At 43.1% G+C, this 19,028-nt stretch overlaps 1 protein-coding gene across 2 annotated transcripts; it reads left to right on the forward strand.

Annotated features, from left to right (window-relative positions):
- Nucleotides 1-116: 116 nt before the first annotated feature.
- LOC121921885 lies at nucleotides 117-17,673 on the forward strand. Of its 2 annotated transcripts, XM_042450585.1 has the most exons (7): nucleotides 117-271; nucleotides 1,925-2,024; nucleotides 2,976-3,089; nucleotides 6,277-6,332; nucleotides 7,947-8,073; nucleotides 8,819-9,943; nucleotides 12,870-17,673. In XM_042450585.1, the coding sequence occupies exons 4-7, from the start codon at nucleotides 6,285-6,287 to the stop codon at nucleotides 13,559-13,561; spliced, it is 1,992 nt and encodes a 663-aa protein (XP_042306519.1). In that variant the 5' UTR covers nucleotides 117-271; nucleotides 1,925-2,024; nucleotides 2,976-3,089; nucleotides 6,277-6,284; the 3' UTR covers nucleotides 13,562-17,673. The 2 variants fall into 2 exon arrangements, with proteins under 2 accessions (XP_042306519.1, XP_042306520.1); XM_042450586.1 differs by lacking the exon at nucleotides 2,976-3,089.
- The last annotated feature ends 1,355 nt before the right edge of the window (nucleotides 17,674-19,028 follow it).

The following is a 19,028-nucleotide window of genomic DNA, read 5'->3' on the forward strand; positions in this document are numbered from 1 at the left end:
GGAGGGGCGGCTCCGCCTCTGATTGGCCAAGACGCGCGCCCGAGGAGGAGCAGGAAGGCAGGAAGGAAGAAGAGGGAGACGGAGGAGGAGGAGGAGGAGGGGGACTAGGCGGCGAGGCCTTGGCGCCCGGTGAACGGGGCCAGGAAGGAGCCCCCGCTGGGAGGGCCCTCCTTCCTTCCCTCTTTCCAGCCGCGAGAGGGAGCCCTGCTGAGCAGCCACCACCACCGACCCTCCCTTCCCCCGATTACTTGCCCTCCCAGGATCCTCTGGAGTGAGTGAGCTTTCCTTTTGTCCCTTTTCATAGTCATCCTCAGGACTACAGAACCCATCGTCCACCCGGGGGTCAGGGGAGTTGTAGTCCCCCCCATTCTCTCTCTCTCTCTCGCTTTCTCTCTCTAACCCCTAAAGTTGGGAGTATTATTTCCTTTCCCCACCTCTTTATGGGTGGATGATGGGAGTTGTAGTCCACCCTAATTTTTTTTCTCCCACCCCCTCAACCTAAAGAGATGGGAGTCTATATGTCCCTTCCCATCTCTCTCTCTTTTTTTTTCCCCTATCCCTTGACTGCAGCTCCCATAGTCCCCTGCAATGTGTGTAGGTTGATGGAAGTTGTAGTCAGTGCCCCTTGGAGTTGGGAGTCTCTCTGTCTCTGCTACACTTTCCATCTCTCTCTCTTTGGGGTGGCCAATTCCTCCCCCAGACTATAGCCCCCATCCTCCACCTGCGATGTGGGTGAGGGGATGATGGGAGTTGTAGTCTGTCACCCTTGGAGTTTGGAGACACACACTCTGTCTCTCTTTCGCTGTGTGTCTTCCCACCTCTCGCATTTCCTCTGGACTACACATTCCATTGCTCCTGACCTCCCTGCAATGTGGGGGATGATGGGAGTTTCAGTCCATCTTTCTCTCTCACACACATCTTTCCACCCCCTCTCCCGTGAGTTGGAAGTATATGTCCCTTCCCAACTCTCTCTTTATAGGATGGCCCATTCCTCCTCCAGACCCCATCATCACCCTGTAATGTGGAGGATGATGGGAGTTGTAGTGTGCCCCCTTGTTGTTGGGAGACTCTCTCTTCCTCTGTGTCCCTGCTACCCTTTCTCTTTTCAGGTGGCCCATACTTTCCCCAGGCTACAGCTCCCATTGCCCCCTGCAAGGCAGGAGGATGATAATGGAAGTTGTAGTCATCCCCATTTCTCCCTGCCCCAAGAGGTGGGAGTCTATGTCCCTTCCCTACTCTCTCTCTATGTTGGGCAGACTCCAGCCCCCATGTTCCACCGCAATGTGGTGAATAATGAGAGTTGTAATCTTCCCCACCTTGGAGTTGGGATCTTTCTTCCCGCTTCCCATCTCACCTCTCTCTTTCTCATGGTGTTGTTGTTGTTGTGTGCCTCCAGATACCATTAGACTTCAACTCCCATCAGCTGCAGCTAGTGGTGCAGGATGTTGGGAGTTGCAATCCAGGAACACCTGGCGGTCAGCAACTTAATGTGTATGTGAATGTATTGTTATTGTGTGCTTTCAAATTCTTTCTGACTTATTGTGACCCTAAGACGAGCCTGTCATGGGGTTTTCTTGGCCAAATTTGTTCAGAGGGGAGTTTGCCGTGCGGTTTTTAGGAGAGTGGTTTGAGCATTGGTCTGGAACTCTTGGGGACCAGGATTCGAATCCCTTCTCAGCCATAGAAACCTAGTAGGTGGCCTTGGTCAAGTCACACTCTCTCAGCCTCAGAGGATGGCAGTGGCAAATTCCCTCTGAAGAAACTTGCCCAAAGAAACCCTATGATAGATTTGCCGTAAATCAGAAACGACTTTGAGGCACACAAAAACAACAAGGGAGGCTTGAGGTGGTCTTTTCCCTCTCTGTTCTTTGTTAATGCTGCATCTTGGCGAGAAGAATTCATACATATCCATTTAAAATCTCAGGTGGCATCCATGGTGGTCTGCTTTTCTCCTTGAAATCCCGCTACAGCGCAGGACGTTGCCAGGGCAGAATGACCAGGAGGATCCTCAAACGCACATTGAAGTAAGCAAAAAATAATTATAATTGGCCCTCCGCATTTGCAGGGTTTTGACTTTTGCAGATTTGATTATTTGCCGTTTCCATTAATACAGTGGGCCCTGTTGAGGTGTGTATATTGAGGCAAAAAACAACAGCAGCAGAGTTTTGGAGGTGTTTAACAAAAATAGCTTTACTCAGCAGAAGTCTTAAAACTGAAGCAAAAACAAAACAGTACAAATGGCACAGTACATAACCGCAAAAATTGAAGCACCGTAAAAACTCCTAGTTCTGCAGCATGTCAATGTTACCTTACCATTGCAGCAGCATAGAGAGCAATACAGCCAGAATGCTCCCAACAACCCAGCAGACTTACAAGGCAGTTATACTTTGCTAATTGGCTAACACAATCACCTGGCCTAATTAGCTAATTACATGACTGATTGCTAGTGCATCATGGACTACACCTGCCAGTTTACTACACTCTCATCCAGTCACAACTTAGTCACAACTAGCATACCTTGACAGGCCCTTGGTATCCGCTGGGGTTTGTTTCCAGGACCCTCCTGTGGATAACAAATTCCGTGGATGCCCAAGTCCATTAAATACAGTGGCACAGCAAAATGGTGGCTTATATGTAAAATGGCAAAAGCAAGGTTTGCTGTTTGGAATGTGTACATTTTTTCAATATTTCCAAACAGTGGATGCTTAAATCTATGGATAAAAAATCTGTGTATGTTCTCTCTAGGAATCTCTAGGTCCTCCAGCACGACTCTGCCAAAAGCTGACCACAGAGTTGTGTTGGAGAACCCAGAGATTCCTAGAGAAAACACTAGTCTGGGTATTTGTCAGTCCTCCAGCATAATGCTATGGTCAAATTCTAGCAGATGTTGACCATAGATTTGCTCTGGAGGACCTGGGGATTCCTAGGGAGGTGTTTTCTTAAGTAAAAAGAATTGTATTTCTTTTTATTTGCAGTTTTTCCACATTCATGGGTTCCTTCATCCCGAACCCCAGCAAATGTGGAGGGACCACTGTTCACCTTTCCATTTTAAGAGAGTGAAATAGTCTGAGAGGGTGAAGATGATTAAGGCAAGTGTTATAAAATTCTGTCCATTTAACTGCTGATCAGAAATTTTCCCAGAACAATTTTGGTCAAGATTCAACATCCTGGATCTGAAAGTTACAAATATGTCTTCACGTCGCTGAAACACAACAGAACTGAGTTATATCATGCTGGTCCTCTGTATGTACAGATTTTTAAATCATGGATTCTTAATCATGGATTTTTAATCATGGATTCAAGCATCCACAGCCTGGACATACTCAAAAATAATCTAAATTCCAAAAAGCAAACCTTACTTTTGCTATTTCATATAAGGGACACCATTTTACTGTGACATTTCATAGGAACTGAGCATCCATGGATTTTGGTGTCCCATGTGGGGTACTGGAACCGAAACCCCAGCGGATACCAAGGGCCCACTGTCTAGTTGGCTCTCCACATTTGCAGCTTTGACTTTTACAGCTTTGATTATTCATGAATTTGATTAATATGTTGTGTCTAGGAATCTCGAGGTCCTCCAGTGTGACTCTGTTGTCAACTTCTGCCAAATGTCACACTGGAGGTCTTAGAGATTCCTAGAAATAACACTTGTCTAGGCTTTTTTATGGGTTTTTCGGGCTATGTGGCCATGTTCTAGAAGAGTTTCTTCCTGACGTTTCGCCAGCATCTGTGGCTGACATCTTCAAAGAATGCTTGCCTGGAAAGGAGTTGTGTATTGTTCTGTGCTGATGGCAAGCCTCCAGCTGGGAGGCTAATGCAAAAGAGGATTAGTGTCTGCTAATTGATGATCATTATCTGCTGGGAAAGCCCCTGACTCTGAGTGGTTTCCCATTTGCTAAGTCCTCATTTTGCTATTCTTCAGGATTGGTAGCCAAATTTTGTTCACTTTAAGGGTTTAAGGGGCATTAGCCTCCCAGGCTGAGGCCTGCCATCAGCAACAGAACAATACACATGCAAATCACTCCTGCATTCCCAGGCTCACACAGTATATGTCTCTGTGTGTGTGTGTGTGTGTGTGTGCGTGCGTGTGTGTATATACATACACACCCAACTTTTTCCAGGCAAGCATTCTCTGAAGATGCCAGCCACAGATGCTGGCAAAACGTCAGGAAGAAACTCTTCTAGAATATGGCCACATAGCCCGAAAAACCCATAAAAAACTGTGGATGCTGGCCATGAAAGCCTTCGACTTCGCATCTCTAGGCATTTGTAGGTCCTCTAGCACAATTTCATGGTCAACGTCTGGCGGATCGTGACCACAGAATTGCCCCAGAGGACTGAGATTCCTAGAGAGGTGTTCTCTCAGGTAAAAGTGGTTTTTCCACTCTCATGGGGGTCCTTTGCCCCTAACCCCAGCGAATGTGGAGGGTCCATTGTAGTGAATTACAAAATTGTGCATCTGGGCAGTGGCAAGAGAGTGTTCTAGTGCGCATCAGGAGTGCATGATGCGCATTAGAACACACTTGCTGGCACCTGGATGCATGTTGGGTGTTTCCTAGCCAGTGTATGTATGTGCATCAGGAGTGCCCCAGTGCACATCAGTGCCCATGGCACATCAGGGACATTGCACATTTGTCTCTCTACTGGCTCCAATTGCACAATGGCCACCCGTACTTTGAAAGTCATGGCAACACCTAGGGGAATGTAGGCTATGCACATGGCAACACTACTTATTTCTATTTCCTGCTCATGTAAATCCAGTTATGAAGACACAAGTCCCATGCTGATTTCCAGTCAATGTCTGAGCATGCAAAGAGCAAACTACAAATTCCCTCTTTCAAGGGACAGTATTTTATACCAGGTTTGGGCAACTTCAGTATAATATTCTTTACTGGAGTGCTACATCGATTCTTCTCTGATGGGCAGCTGTGGGGACAACTGAATCTGAAGTCATATTACATTGATTTTTTTCCCCTTTTTTGGTGGGAAATTTTTGTGTGTGTTCTAGTTCTTTAAAAACCATTTTCTAGGGAGAGGTGAAGGGAGCTGGTGTGAAGCTAAATATTTATTTATTTTAAATACCTTTATTTAAATATTTTTTTAAAAACAAGTTTTCAGTCAAAATATTAATTAAAAACAACAAAACTTACCCTTATAAATGTCTAGACATTGTATAGAAACTTTTCCCATAAATACTGATGCTGTGAATGTGGTAAGAGCTTTTCCAAGTGGGTGTTAACATACTCAATAAGAGGAAGCCACTTACTGTATATACTCATGTATAAGTCTAGAAATGTAGGTTAAAAATTGACCCCAAAAACCTGAGTCAACTTATCCATGGGTCAATGTAAGTACTGTATTTTAACTGACACACACACATATATATGGGGAAAGGCAAGTGTTTAATCTGTCCTGGAAGCACTGACTTCCCTCTATTCTCTCATTGATCCAGTTTTTAATATGAGCACCAACAGTTATGCCTCCTGGAATTTTGTAAGTTCTTTGGCATTGTTTTCCTTTGCTTCATCCTTTATATCCTTCATTAAATGCCCCTACGTTTTGCTCTCGACCTATCCATGGGTCATATCAAAATCCATAATTATGGTCCCAAAACCTGCCCTCGACTTATATATGAGATCAACTTATAGTCAAGTATATACAGTATCTGAACAGACTTTGAACAATATTGTAATTTTGTTATATTTTTATATTTTTGACATTTTTTTGTATTATCATTTCTATTTTGAATTTGGTGCGAAATTTTAAAGTTATTCTGCCATTTGGCTTTTATTTAAGCATATGGAAATGTGACAGTTCATAGCGTTTAGTGATAAATAAGAAGTACAAAATTCACAGAGGAAGCTGCTTTTTCAGACAAAAAGCCCCTTATTACAAGCAGCCCTCTGTATCAATGGATTTTTTTTTATCCACAGATTCAACCTTCCGCAGCTTGAAAATATTTTTTAAATGATTTTACCATTTTATATAAGGGACAACATTTTACTATGCCATTGTATTTAATGGGAGTTGAGTATCCATGGATTTTGGTATCCATGGTGGGTCCTGGAACCAAACCCCAGCAAATACCAAGGGTCCACTGTATAATTGGACAATTTTTTTCACATTGATCTCAAGTTATTCCATCGACCAAGTACCCCATAGTCATCTCCATCATGTCTCCATTGAGAGGTTGCCCCTTTTCTGTTGAGAGATTGCAACATGATTTGAACACCTTGCTCACAACAACCTCCTTGTCTCTGTTCACTTACACAGGTTGCGGAATGACCTCCCTGTTCGTTGATGGGGAAAACGAACAGAAGACTAATTTGGTAAGCGGAGCTTGCTTCCTAAAGCAGATGTTGTATCCATGGATCCACCTGTCCGTGGCTTGAATTTTATTTAAAAAATACATAAATTCTAAACGGGAAACCTTGATTTTGCCATTTTATATAAGGGACACCATTTTACTATGCCATTGTCTATAATGGGACTTGTCCATCCATGGATTTTGGTATCCATGGCATCTTGGAACCAAACCCCAGAGGATACAAAGGGCCCACTCGACTGAGAGGGATGGAAAAAATTTGCGAGAAGAAAGGCCTCAAGGTGGCGTAAATCAGCTTAAATTGGGCAAAATGTGTCATCAAATCCTGGGAGGTTGGCCCCAAAATATTACAGGTCAGAAATGTGTGCAGCACAGTCCCAGAAAATCTGAGGCCCTTTAAAACTACACAGTTATAGCACTATGATTCCACTTTAACTGGCATGATTGCACTCTGTGGAGTCTCGCTATTTGTACAACTTGAGTCTTCCTTATCCGAAAAGCCTGGGACTAGAGGTGTTTTGGATTTCAGATTTTTTAAATTTTATTTTTGGATTTTGGAATACCTTTATTTGTATATACATACATAATGAGATATCTTGCCAATGGGACCCAAGTCAAAACACAGAATTCATTTATTTCTCATATACACCTTATACTGTACACAGAACCAGAAGGTAATTTTATGCACAATATTTTTAATACTTTTGTGCAGGAAACAAATCTTTGTGTACACTGAACCGTCAGAAAGAAAGGAGATCATTATCTCAGCCACCTATGAAAAAAGTTTTGGTTTTTGGAATATTTTGGATTCCAATCAGGTAAATCAGGGACCCTTTCACTCTAGATTATTTATATAGCACTATGATTCCACTTTAACTGCTGTGGTTCCAACTTGTGGAATCCTGGAGTTTGTAGTTTTGTGAGGTACTGGTTGAAAACTCTAAATACCCCCCATTTACAAATCCCATGATTCAAACTATGGAGCCATGACAGTCAATGTAATCGTAGTGCTATAAATGTGAGATGCTGAGGGTGCTGGTTTCCATTTCTCCCCTCTTCCCATGCAGTGATTTCTTTTGGATGGAAAAAGAAATCTAATTGGAATAAGTCTTTTTTAAATATATATATATAAAATAAATATATTGGACAAAGCCATAAAGAATAATGAGAAACTGGGAAATTTTGTTTAAGAAAGTAGAAGAAAAAATAGGGTATGAAGAAGTTTTTAAAAAAGATATTTTCCATTATCTCTGAAAATGATTTTTGATTTAAATGGAATGTATACTCTCTGAGTGACTGTTTTGTGGGAGGAGAGAAAGGGAGGTGAAGAAAGTATATTACGAATTATGGATCATATAATTAGCACTATGTACTATGTAAAAGAGAACCAGTGTGGCATAGTGGTTTGAGTGTTGGACTACAACTTTGGAGACCAGGGTTCGATTGTTGCTTGGCCATGAAACCCACTCTCAGCCTTGGGAAGGCAAGGGCAAACTTCCTCTGAACAAATCTTGCCAAGGAAGCCCCATGGGTTGCCATAAGTTGGAAATTACTTGACGGCACACAACACACACTCACACACACGTAAATAAATAAATTTTCTCCCCTCTTCTTCCAGGGCCCTGTGACATTTGAGGATGTGGTCATCTATTTCACAGAAGCAGAGTGGGCTCTCTTGAACTGGACCCAAAGAGCCCTCTACAAGGAGGTCATGCAGGAGAATTACCAGAATGTGATGTCGCTGGGTAAGGGACAGGCAGGCGCCTCTTAGGACACTGGTTCCTTAGTTTTGGTCCTCCAGATGTTTTGGACTAATCCCTGACTGTTGGCCAAGTTGGTTGGGGCTTTTGGGAGCTGAACTCCAAAACAAATGGATGACCAAAGTGGAGGCAACCACTAAAGGACCCCTCCGTGCTGTTAATCTATTATCATGTAGACTTTTGCTGCTCAAGTCCTAGGCCACAGAGCTTGGGAAGACCTTTACCATAGTGACCAGGGGATTTTGGGAGATGTAGTCCTACGCTTTGTGAGACAAACCTTCACTGTGGCTCCCGTCACAACACAGACCAAATCAAACTTCATTTTCATAGTTAAAGTCCTCTCTCTGGTTTCGCTGGGATCTGTTTTGGACCCCTGCAAAAACGGAAAACCGTGCATATTCAAGCCCTATTGGTTAGGATGGAGGTGCGCACCCATTTTAACCCCCTCCTTTCGCCTCCCGCGGATAATGAAGCGATGCAGATCCCAAGTCTGTGAGAACGCAGGGAGGACTGTACTTTAAACAAGGTGTTATTCAAAAACATCTTGGGCTTCTTTATGTTCCCTTGGCATTAATACGTTAAATGTTCTGTTTGTTTAGTGCAGGTTTTATTGTGAGTGTTTTGTTTCTGTTTTGTTCTGTCTGTTTAGTTTATGATTGTTATTGTTCCTTTTTTTCTGAACTGAATAAATATATATTTTTAATTTTTTAAAAAAATGTTCCTTTGACAGGCACGTCCCCCATCTCGCAGGCACCCACTGCCACTGCGAAGGACACCCAAGAGTCCCAAAGGCAACGGGCAAAATTTTGGAGCAAAGAAGAGATCGGGCTTTTTGTCGATCTCTGGATCAGTCCAGAAGTACAAAATGAACTCCGGAATATGTACCACAACGAGGCAGTCTTTAACTGGCTCTCCACAGAGATGGGCCTACGGGGGTACAACCGTTCGGCCCGCCAGTGCCGGGAGAAGATGAACGCTCTGAAAAAGAAGTACAAGGAAGTCACCACTCAGAGTAAGGGCTCGGGGGTTGACCTGAGTGCCATGCCGTACTACAACAAGCTAGCGATGATCCTGGAGAAGAGAGACTCCACACCCAGGCCCCCACCAGAGAAGGGGCAGTGGCAGAGGCAGACAACTTTGACGCTGGCTAGGCAGACCTCACCGCTTGCGCTTGGGACTTCTGGACAGGCTGCACGATCTCCTTTAACCACCGCGCCGGTATTGCGGACGGCACTGGCTGCCACCCAAGGCAAGCCACCCCCTCAGAAGCAGCCTCGCCTTCTGCCAGAGAGTAAGTTTGGACTTGCTCAGGCTGGGACGACGTCCCCCACTCCACCACACGATCTTCTCTTGCAGGCCGGCGGGAGCATGACTACCGCACAAAAAGGCCAAAATCACCTTGGCCTGCTCACTCCAAAAATCAAGGAGGAGAAACTGCAGGAAGAGGAAACCAGCTCGATCTCCAGTGTACTCCCAAGCACCCTCCTGCCTGTGGAAGTCCGGGTGGTAGACGAGAATGGCATCACCATTGCCTCTGTGGAGTGCAAGCAAGAAAAAGAGGAAGAGGAGGAGGAGGAACACCCTGAGACTGGCAGCGTTGAGATGGATTTTGACACCAAACTCATCAAAAATATAGTGGACAATGGTGACCCTCCAGAGGCAGCGGCCATCCGAATTGACCCCAATGGGCTTTCAGAGTTCTCAGAAGAACTGTATGGCGGGGCTGAAGATGGCTCCGGGGATTTGCTGCAGTCTTTAGAAGACAGATTCTCCACATACCAAGGGCTTGAAGACAGCAGCCTTGACAGGGATAAAGGAGACCAAGAGCGTCCACTCTCCAGGGCATTATCTACAGGTAAGATGGCTTGAATATCCTGGAATTGCCAGATCCTAGGCTACATCTGCATTGCAGAAATAATGGAGTTTGACATCACTAACTGTCATGGCTCCATCTGATGGAATCCTGGGATTTATAGTTTGTTGTGGTTCTGGAGCTTTCTGGCAGAGAAGGCAGAATATCTTTCAAAACTGCAAATGCCAGAATTCCATAGCATTGAGCTATGGCAGTTAACGCAGTGTGAAATGCATTAATTCTGCAGTGCAAATGCAGCCCTAGATGCTAAGGGTCATGCATGTTTGTACTTGGAAGGGAGACCACTAAGGAATAGCAGATGCTGGTTGCTATATTTCTGAGGAAGGCACCACCTCTAAGCATTCTTGCCTTAAGTAAACCCAGTGAAATTCAAGGGGGTACTAGAAATCAACACGCAACTTGAAGACCCATACTTACAGATAACTTGACTTGGCTTGGCAAGCATTGGCTCCACACTCTCGTAAACTATTAGTTCTCTGCAGATCCCTCTTCCTGACCATAGACCATGTGGTCTTGGGACTCCGAGTGTAGAAGTCTGAAAGACCTGATGGGCTAAGGTTGAGATTCATTACCCTGTATTTTTGTTGTTGTGTGCCTTCAAGTCATTTCAAACTTATTGTGACTCTAAGGTGAACCTATAATAGGATTTTCTTGGCAAATTTCTTCAGAAGGGGTTTGCCATTGCCATCCTCTGAGGTTGAGAGAGTGTGATTCACCCAAGATCACCCAGTGGGCTTACATGGCCACGCTAGGATTCAAATCCTGGTCTCCAAGCATCTAGTTCAACTCTCAAACCACTACACTAAGCTGGTTCTCTTGCTCTATATCTACAATTAAAGAAAATTACAATTTTTTGCACAAACAAGCTTGTAAAATGTGGGCTAGACAAGGCAACTGTTACGTGGATTTGTAATTGGTTGACCGGCCGAACCCAAAGGGTGCTCAACAATGGCACCTTTTCATCCTGGAGAGAAGTAACCAGTGGGGTCCCACAGGGCTCTGTCCTGGGCCCAGTGCTATTCAACATCTTTATCAATGACTTGGAGGAAAAAATTGGGGGAATACTTATCAAATTTGCAGATGACACCAAATTAGGAGGAATAGCTAATATTCCAGAGGACAGGATCAAAATTCAAAATGACCTGAATAGACTAGAAAGCTGGGCCACAGCTAACAAAATGAACTTCAACAGGGAGAAATGTAAGGTACTGCACTTAGGGCGAAAAAATGAAATGCACAGATATAGGATGGGGGACACCTGGCTTAAGGAGACAACATGTGAAAGGGATCTAGGAGTCCAAGTAGACCACAAGTTGAACATGAGTCAACAGTGCGATGCGGCAGCTAATAAGGCCAATGCGATTTTAGGCTGCATCAATAGAAGTATAGTGTCTAGATCAAGGGAAGTAATAGTGCCACTATATTCTGCTCTGGTCAGGCCCCACCTGGAATATTGTGTCCAGTTTTGGGCTCCACAATTCAGATAGGACATTGAGAAACTGGAGCGTGTCCAAAGGAGGGCGACAAAAATAGTGAAAGGTCTGGAAACCATGCCCTATGAGGAACGACTCAGGGAACTGGGGATGTTTAGTCTGGAGAAAAGAAGGTTAAGAGGTGATATGATAGCTCTGTTTAAATATTTGAAGGGATGTCATATTGAGGAGGGAGCAAGATTGTTTTCTGCTGCTCCAGAGACTAGGACCCGGACCAATGGATGCAAGCTGCAGGAAAAGAGATTCCACCTCAACATCAGGAGGAACTTCCTTACAGTAAGGGCTGTTCGACAGTGGAACACACTTCCTCGGAGTGTAGTGGAGTCTCCCTCCTTGGAGGTCTTCAAACGGAGGCTGGATGGCCATCTGTCGGGGATGCTTTGATTTGGATTTCCTGCATGGCAGGGGGTTGGACTGGATGGCCCTCTCGGTCTCTTCCAACTCTATGATTCTATGAACTACTAGTGACTTCTTGCAGAACCCAGGGTTGAGAAACTGGGCCCTAAACTGTTTAAGTTGAACCGGAATGGGAAACCGTTTTCAGCCCCAGTATTGAATTTCAATTTGGAAATTTTCCTGGTAGTCCCATCACTGTAGCAGATGACTCCAAGTATACACTGGTTACCTATTCTTAAAAAGGCTATTTTGGGCCAAAGTTAAGTATGGGTAGAGGTATCCCTTTTCTTGTAGGAGTAGCATTTAAGGAAACTTTTTAAAAGGAAAAATGCTTTAAATCCTCTGTCTTACATATGATCAGAGATAACAGTGGGGATTACCAACATAGTACTGAAAAAAGCTTTTTGTCTTATCTCTTCCTTTTTTAAAAAAAATCTAGAATATTTTGGGACTCGAGAATTCTGATTATTTGTTTAAGCATATTTATGGATACATATTAATGGATACTTGCCAGAATTTAAAATAAGTGAGAGGGCTGTGTATTAATGGTAGTGTCTGAAAGAGAAAAGAAGTAGTTTGGGAGTAAAAACATTTTGATAAGGAAAATATGTCTAAAAGGAATAGCTGGAGGCTTTTCCATGCTTCCAGTTTCTCTTTCATCCATGTATTGAAGGGCCCATAATTATTAGAGACCAGTTGGAAGAGATCATTTGTAATAATTATTCCAAGGTACATAATGCCTGAAGGCTGTATTTGAAAACCGGAGAGTCGTTACCATTTCTCTTGGGAGTATGGGACATGGATAGTAAGAAATAACAGACCAGATGTCTGGAAATCCGTATTCCAGTAAATCTCTTATTTCCAAGCAGTAATGAGACGACGAGAAGAGATTCCTTCCCTACACAATGCTTGAAGAAGACGCTTGTGATCTAGATGAAGAATTCCTGATAGCTAGAATTTTCCAATCCCTGATTTAGATATTTAAGAATACTAATTGCCACTTCTCTATTCCTCTGCAGCTGAAAGTCTCATACAGGAACAGGAACGCAAAGCACTCGAAAATGCCGATGCAGCCTCGATTCTCCTGGACATTGTGGGATGCAAGGATCCAAACTCAGGTGGTGATGTCGGTGATGAACCCCCGTTAAGCCGTGTCCTGCCAACTGGAGACTTAGATGGGGACGCCCCATTGACCAGTGCACAAAGGGCTGCCAGATTCAGGAACAAGAGAAAAATAGAGAGGGCTCAGCTGGCGAAGGACCTCATCAAAGCCACCAAGGAAACCGGGGAGCAAATTCGTGATGCTCTCTACGACCTCGACAGCAAGGAGTCACAGAGACGGGTGGATGACCGCCGGGTGGCCGTCTGGTGCGCCAGGCATATTGCCAAAAGCATAAGGGACTCAAGCCAGACGATGGCCACAGCCATGCGTGACTCAGACGCAGCCTTCCAGCGTTGTATGGAGAGCTACACCGCTGCTCTGGAGAGGCAAACAACTCTGTTGGAGCGTATTGCAGACACGCTAAATGGGCGGGCGGCCACTCCACAAGCCTCCTCGGAAGTTCCTAGAGATGGGACGCCTGTAACTCCCATACGGGAGAGTACCACACCTTCTCCTTCCCAGCCCCTTGGGAAGGGGAGTTCCAAGAGCTCCGAAAAAGATCCCCCCCTTACTGAGAAATCAACCTCAGAACAAGGGGGAAATTCCTAATGGTTGGGGTGGGATCAGACCAAAGTACTTGTAAGACAGGGCTGGGGAGATACTTGTCCCCCCAGATGATGTTGGATTCCAGCTCCCACCACTGTCTTTTTCTCTTATTGGTGTAGTCTATCTTTTTCCTTCCAAATTGTGCATTACATTTTTATGCTTTTCTTCATTTTATGTTTTAATAGTGTTCACGCTATTTTATCATAAGCCACCTTGGGTCCCATCTGTGGGAAAAAAGCAAGGAGACAAGCTGGGTCAGTCAAATCAAGTTCTCTTTTGCCATTGGCTGTGCTGGCTAGGACTGATGGACATTTCAGTCCAGCAGAATATGAAAGGCTTTATCTTTCAACACCTCTGTCTTAACGTAGAAACCAGAGACGTAACTGTGTTAGTCTGAAATATCATTATGCAAAGGGATCTTGCAGCGCCTTTGAGATGTAAGTGTGCAAAAGAAGATGCAGCATAAGCTTTTGTAGACTTGGTGTACTGAGTCTACAAAAGCTCTTGCCACAGCTTCTTTCACACAGTCTCAAAGTCTTAAAGTGTCATTGTTCATCTTGTAAGCGGGAAAATATTTGCAAGGCATTCTTGCATGTGGATGAAACCACCTTGGAACTATGGAAAGAAATATTGTTATGCCCGCATTTGATCTTATCTGAGCTTTCCTTTGTTAGATTACTTCAGAAGGTTGTGTTGTACTTTGCCCTGAATGGGGATGCCTTGATTTTGGAACAGGACTCATGAGCTCCAGATGTAGAGAAACTGCAGTCCCCATCAGGTGTGGAAACTGCACAACTCCCACACCTGATGGAAAATAGAACAGTCACCCTAAGGATGCTGATCCCTTTTCACCACTCTCCAACAAAAGCAGGGATGGTGGAGTCAGAGAAAATGTAGGCACGGATAAACAAGCCCATCCAAAAGGCTAGAACAACTTCCCTATGGAAAAAAAAGGTGGCAACAAGTGGGCATCCTTAGCTTAACAAGAAACCTGTGGAACATGCTAGATGCTGATAGACTGCAGTTCCCAGAAGATCAGCAATGGGAATTGTAGTTCAACATCAGGTGGTCTGCCTGTTCCTTGCCCTTTCAGTTAGAACAAGTTTGGCAATTTTTTGGAGTAGCGGGGAGCACTTTATCACTTTTCACCTTTTTTCTTTTTTGTTCTCTGGACCATTTTAGATCTAGCAGAGGCCATGAGGAAGTGCTTCCAGTCCAGCAGAACCTGAAGGGCTTTATATTCAACACCTTTGTGTTGAAGTGTTGACTGTGGGTCACTTCCTGCAAAGAAAAATTTTGAGCAATTATTTTTTTCAAGCAAAGGTTAGAATCCTTGGGCCCTTGTCCTACTCCTGACTTTAATAAAAGACTACGGGGTCGACAGCACAATAGATAAAAGTATTTACAGGCTGGAGAAAACAAAGGAAGGGGAGAGGTCTTAGTTCCATTCACACAGCATTAGGTCTCTTGACTAGTAAGGTGAGGTACATCTTTATAGAGTGTGAAATTAAGCTGTGGAACCTACTGCCACAAGGTAGAGTGAAGGCCACTGCCTTGGATGGTTTTAAAAGGAGGATTGAACAGATGTGTTGAGAATAAGGCTATTAGTAACCACTAGTCATAGTGGTTAAAAGCCACCTGCAATGTTCAAGGCAGTATGCTGGGAGCACAAGCGAGGGCACTCGTATCCGGTACTTTCCAAGGGCATCTCACTTGGCTGCTTTGCAAAAAGAATGCTGGATGATACTGTCTTTTGACCTAGCGCTGCTCTTACATTCTTACTGTTCAGTGACACAGCTGTATAAGCCTGGAGTATCAATATACAAAGGGATTTTGCAGCAGCTTGGACTATTCATATAATCTGATTATTAAGGACCTTCCAGGGCACCGGTGCACTCCATACCTCTTAAGTGCAAAAGCTCATGCTGCCACTTCTTTCACTCATTTACTCTTTCTTTCACTCATGCATTCTTAATGTTATGGAAAAGGGACTTTGAGACTAACTGCGAAATAAGTTGGTAGGACGAACCTTTGAAGACTTGGTCTACTTCCTGTGAAGAAGCCGGCCAAGGGCTAGTCTGCATGTAAATGTATTATGCAAATTGCTGCAGATATTCTCACATTTGCATGGGCATTTAATTGTCTTCATTTTCACATGCAAATTTGCATCTATTTGCATCTGTTTACCCTCCTCTTGCCGTAAATGTTCACCCATCTGAATCCAAAGCTAATGGATAGCTGTATGTGCAATGATGCACATTTCTGCTGATTTTGTGTTCCTGCATGGCAGGGCATGGGACTGGATGGCCCTTGGGGTCTCTTCCAACTCTATGACTCCATAGATACACCATTAAAAACCACAAAGCCTTTTTCTGTAGCATTTGAGGAGTTTTTGACCCCTGCGTCCTTAAAAAGCACAAACACCTGCGAATTACATGTGGCCCAATCACATTCTGTTTGATGGGAATGAGAAGTATTTTAATTGTGTAGACTAGCTCCAAGTCTATGAAAGCTCATGCTACAACTTTGCACAATTAGTCTCAAAGATTCTACATGGCCCCTTTGCATTCTGATATTCCAGACGAACATGGCTGTGTCTCTGAATTGCTACTGCTGTTTACAAAACTCAGATTAGATCGGGATTATTTTTTTTTTTAAATAGTTCACTGTACAATTTCCAGTATTCTTTACCAGCACTGCCCACAACTATTATTTTGCAACTGGGGGAAAAAAATCAAAGTTAAAAGAACTGTCACACAATTGAAACAAGACATTCTCTTTTCATTTTCAGGTCAGCCATTATTGGCCACAGTAGTATCTACTGCAATATTGTTTTCTTTTTTAAAAAGACTTTCTCTTTTAGCTTTCTACGTTTCTGGCATTTTCTGTTCTAGCATCTTCTGCTAGAAACGCCCAGACAAACGTACTGAGAAAGTTTAAGAATACATTTTTTTTAATTAAAGAAAATCCTACACTGGGTTAGCAATGCTGTTTAGGAGTGATGGGAGTTGTAGTCCAACACATCTGGGGAGCACTGAGTTGGAGGAGGCTGATCTAGATTCTCCATTTCAGAGCAGCATTCTGCAGAGATGCAAAATTTCTGGAAATTTGGAAGCCATGGAGTTAAAAAAAAGTTTCTTTTTCTAGGAGAAAAAGGCAAATTGAGTGGACGATTATATGCAATACTTATTTTTCATTTCATACCCAAACTTTAGCAACATAAAATGCTTCACGCATAACTTAGCATATTAGGATTGTACTGTTTGGCATATTTATGATTTTTTAAAAAATAAAAGCCTTAATTTTGTACGAGCAAAATTGTGAGTATACCTTATACTACAGAGAGGGCTGTCGACTGCTGCATCCTGTACTACGTTAGCATATGCGTCTTGGGTTTTGCCGGTTGAGAAATAGGGGCAAATGAAAACGGGAACCCAGAGTTTTGAAATAAAGGAAAATTTATCATTTGGACAAAAACAGTTATCGGTTGTAAGGACTAAGCTAGCAGCACAACTTGTTAGCATGGAAAATACAGAACTGTAATCTTATTACAAGTGACGAAGGGCCTTCTCAGCGAGCTTTTCTCATGAAGATGGTTGCACCCACTGGGTGCAGAAATAGGTTTCCCATTTGAGTGGGGTATATGTTTAATGTAGACGCAGGAATTACTTCCCAATCCAGCAATAGCTGAAGGGTAGCTGTGACTGTTCTTTGGCCGTTGACCCTTCCAGATTTCCTGGTCCACCTTCTTAAAGATCCCAGCAACCCAAGGGTAAATTGCCATAGAAAACATGCTATTAAAGGAAAGGTGAATCACCTTTTTACAGAGATTGCAGGCCCCCTTGATCTGTGCACAGCTTAACATTTTATTTTTTATAAAACACTTTTACAAAGAAATCTGACTTCTGGTTTTGCCTTTTTAATTTTTTGGCAATCTGTACAGAAAATTGCAGAAAACAGTCGTATTTTTAAAAAAAAACTTCTCTATATTTTTTACTGATGTTTCTGTATGTTTTCATTTGTTCTGGTTTTAATATTCTGTAAGTTGACTTTTAAGTCCCAGTATTGGGAGAGGGAAAAGAAAGGCTGGATATAAATTAATAAAATAATAATAATTTAAAAACTCAGCCCTTGTATCTGGCCTGCTCTGATTCTGTAGACTGTCTTGCATACAGATCATAATACGCAGTTGTTGGCGTTTTGAGCATGTAAAACCTTGTCTTTAAAAAAGCATTTCACCAATTCCACAAGGAAAGATTTTTGTCTCTTGACTCAGGCCTTAAGTAGGCTTGAAGATTTCACTTGTTTATTCTGTTCTTCAAGCCTACAAGTGTTACTGATATTTGCTGAGCTTTGGTTCCAGGAGCCCCCCCCCCCTCGCCCCCATTGATACCAAAATCCATGGATGCTCAAGTCCCATTAAATACAATGGCGTAGTAAAATGATGTCCCTTATACAAAATGGTAAAATCAAGGTTTACCATTTAGAATTTATATATTTTTGGAATATTTTCAAGCTGTGGAGGGTTGAATCCATGGATAAAGAATCCATGGAAATGGAGGGATGACTACATAGGAAAAGCTCCACTGAATATTCAGGAATAGGCATCCATGATTGTGCTATCTGCCAAGAACTGCTTACAACCTTCTAGATGCTGGTTAACATCAACTACCATCAGCCTTAGCATCACCAATGGTGAAGGATGATGGAAGTTGAAATTCAATGACATCTGGAGTATAGTGCTTGGTATCCACTGGGACTTAGTTCCAGGAGCCCAGAATCCATGGATGCTCAACTCCCATTCAATACAAACCATAGTAAAATGGTGTTGCTCATATAAAACTGCAAATCAAGCTTTACTTTTTGAAATTTACATTTTAAAAAGTATTTTCAAACCGTGGATGCTTGAATCCATGGATTAAAAAATCCGTGGATACGGAGGGCTGACCATACTATAAGTTACCAACTTGTGGACTGCTGTCTTGCATTGAACACACCAGTTTACAAAAGGTAAGCGTGGTCCGGTTTTCACAGGAGAAAGTGTAAGAAAAAGAGTGGAGTGTTGTGCAGTTCACTAGTGGAAATCACACTATGGGGCAAGAGTGTGATACATGGCAATCAGCTATCATTGCGAATATGGAATAACCCGGTATAACCCAGTATAATGGTATGATGTGAGAAGGATCTTAATATTTGGGTGGGACTATGGACATTATCAATCAAGGGAAATTGGAAGTATAATCCAATGGCAATCTGAACACAATCATGGGGTTTAACGTTATTGCGTGATAGACTACCACATGCAATTTTGGGCAATGGGAAGTCAGTCCAAACGCAATCATGGGGTTTCACGTTATTGCATGAGAGGTGATCACACACAATTTCGGGCAATGGCTATTTTCGGGCAATGGGAAGTCAGTTCGAATGCAATTCAAATTTTCGTAAATGCGTTCTGACCCCACTTTCTTTT

Source organism: Sceloporus undulatus, chromosome 2 (assembly GCF_019175285.1).
Source record: "Sceloporus undulatus isolate JIND9_A2432 ecotype Alabama chromosome 2, SceUnd_v1.1, whole genome shotgun sequence".
Lineage (NCBI taxonomy): Eukaryota > Metazoa > Chordata > Lepidosauria > Squamata > Phrynosomatidae > Sceloporus > Sceloporus undulatus.

Coding starts and splice junctions, on each gene's coding strand:
- LOC121921885 (XM_042450585.1), top strand. CDS start 6,285: ATGACCTCCCTGTTCGTTGATGGGGAAAACGAACAGAAGACTAATTTG. Junction 6,333..7,946: donor ACGAACAGAAGACTAATTTG/GTAAGCGGAGCT, acceptor CTCTTCTTCCAG/GGCCCTGTGACATTTGAGGA. Junction 8,074..8,818: donor CCAGAATGTGATGTCGCTGG/GTAAGGGACAGG, acceptor TTCCTTTGACAG/GCACGTCCCCCATCTCGCAG.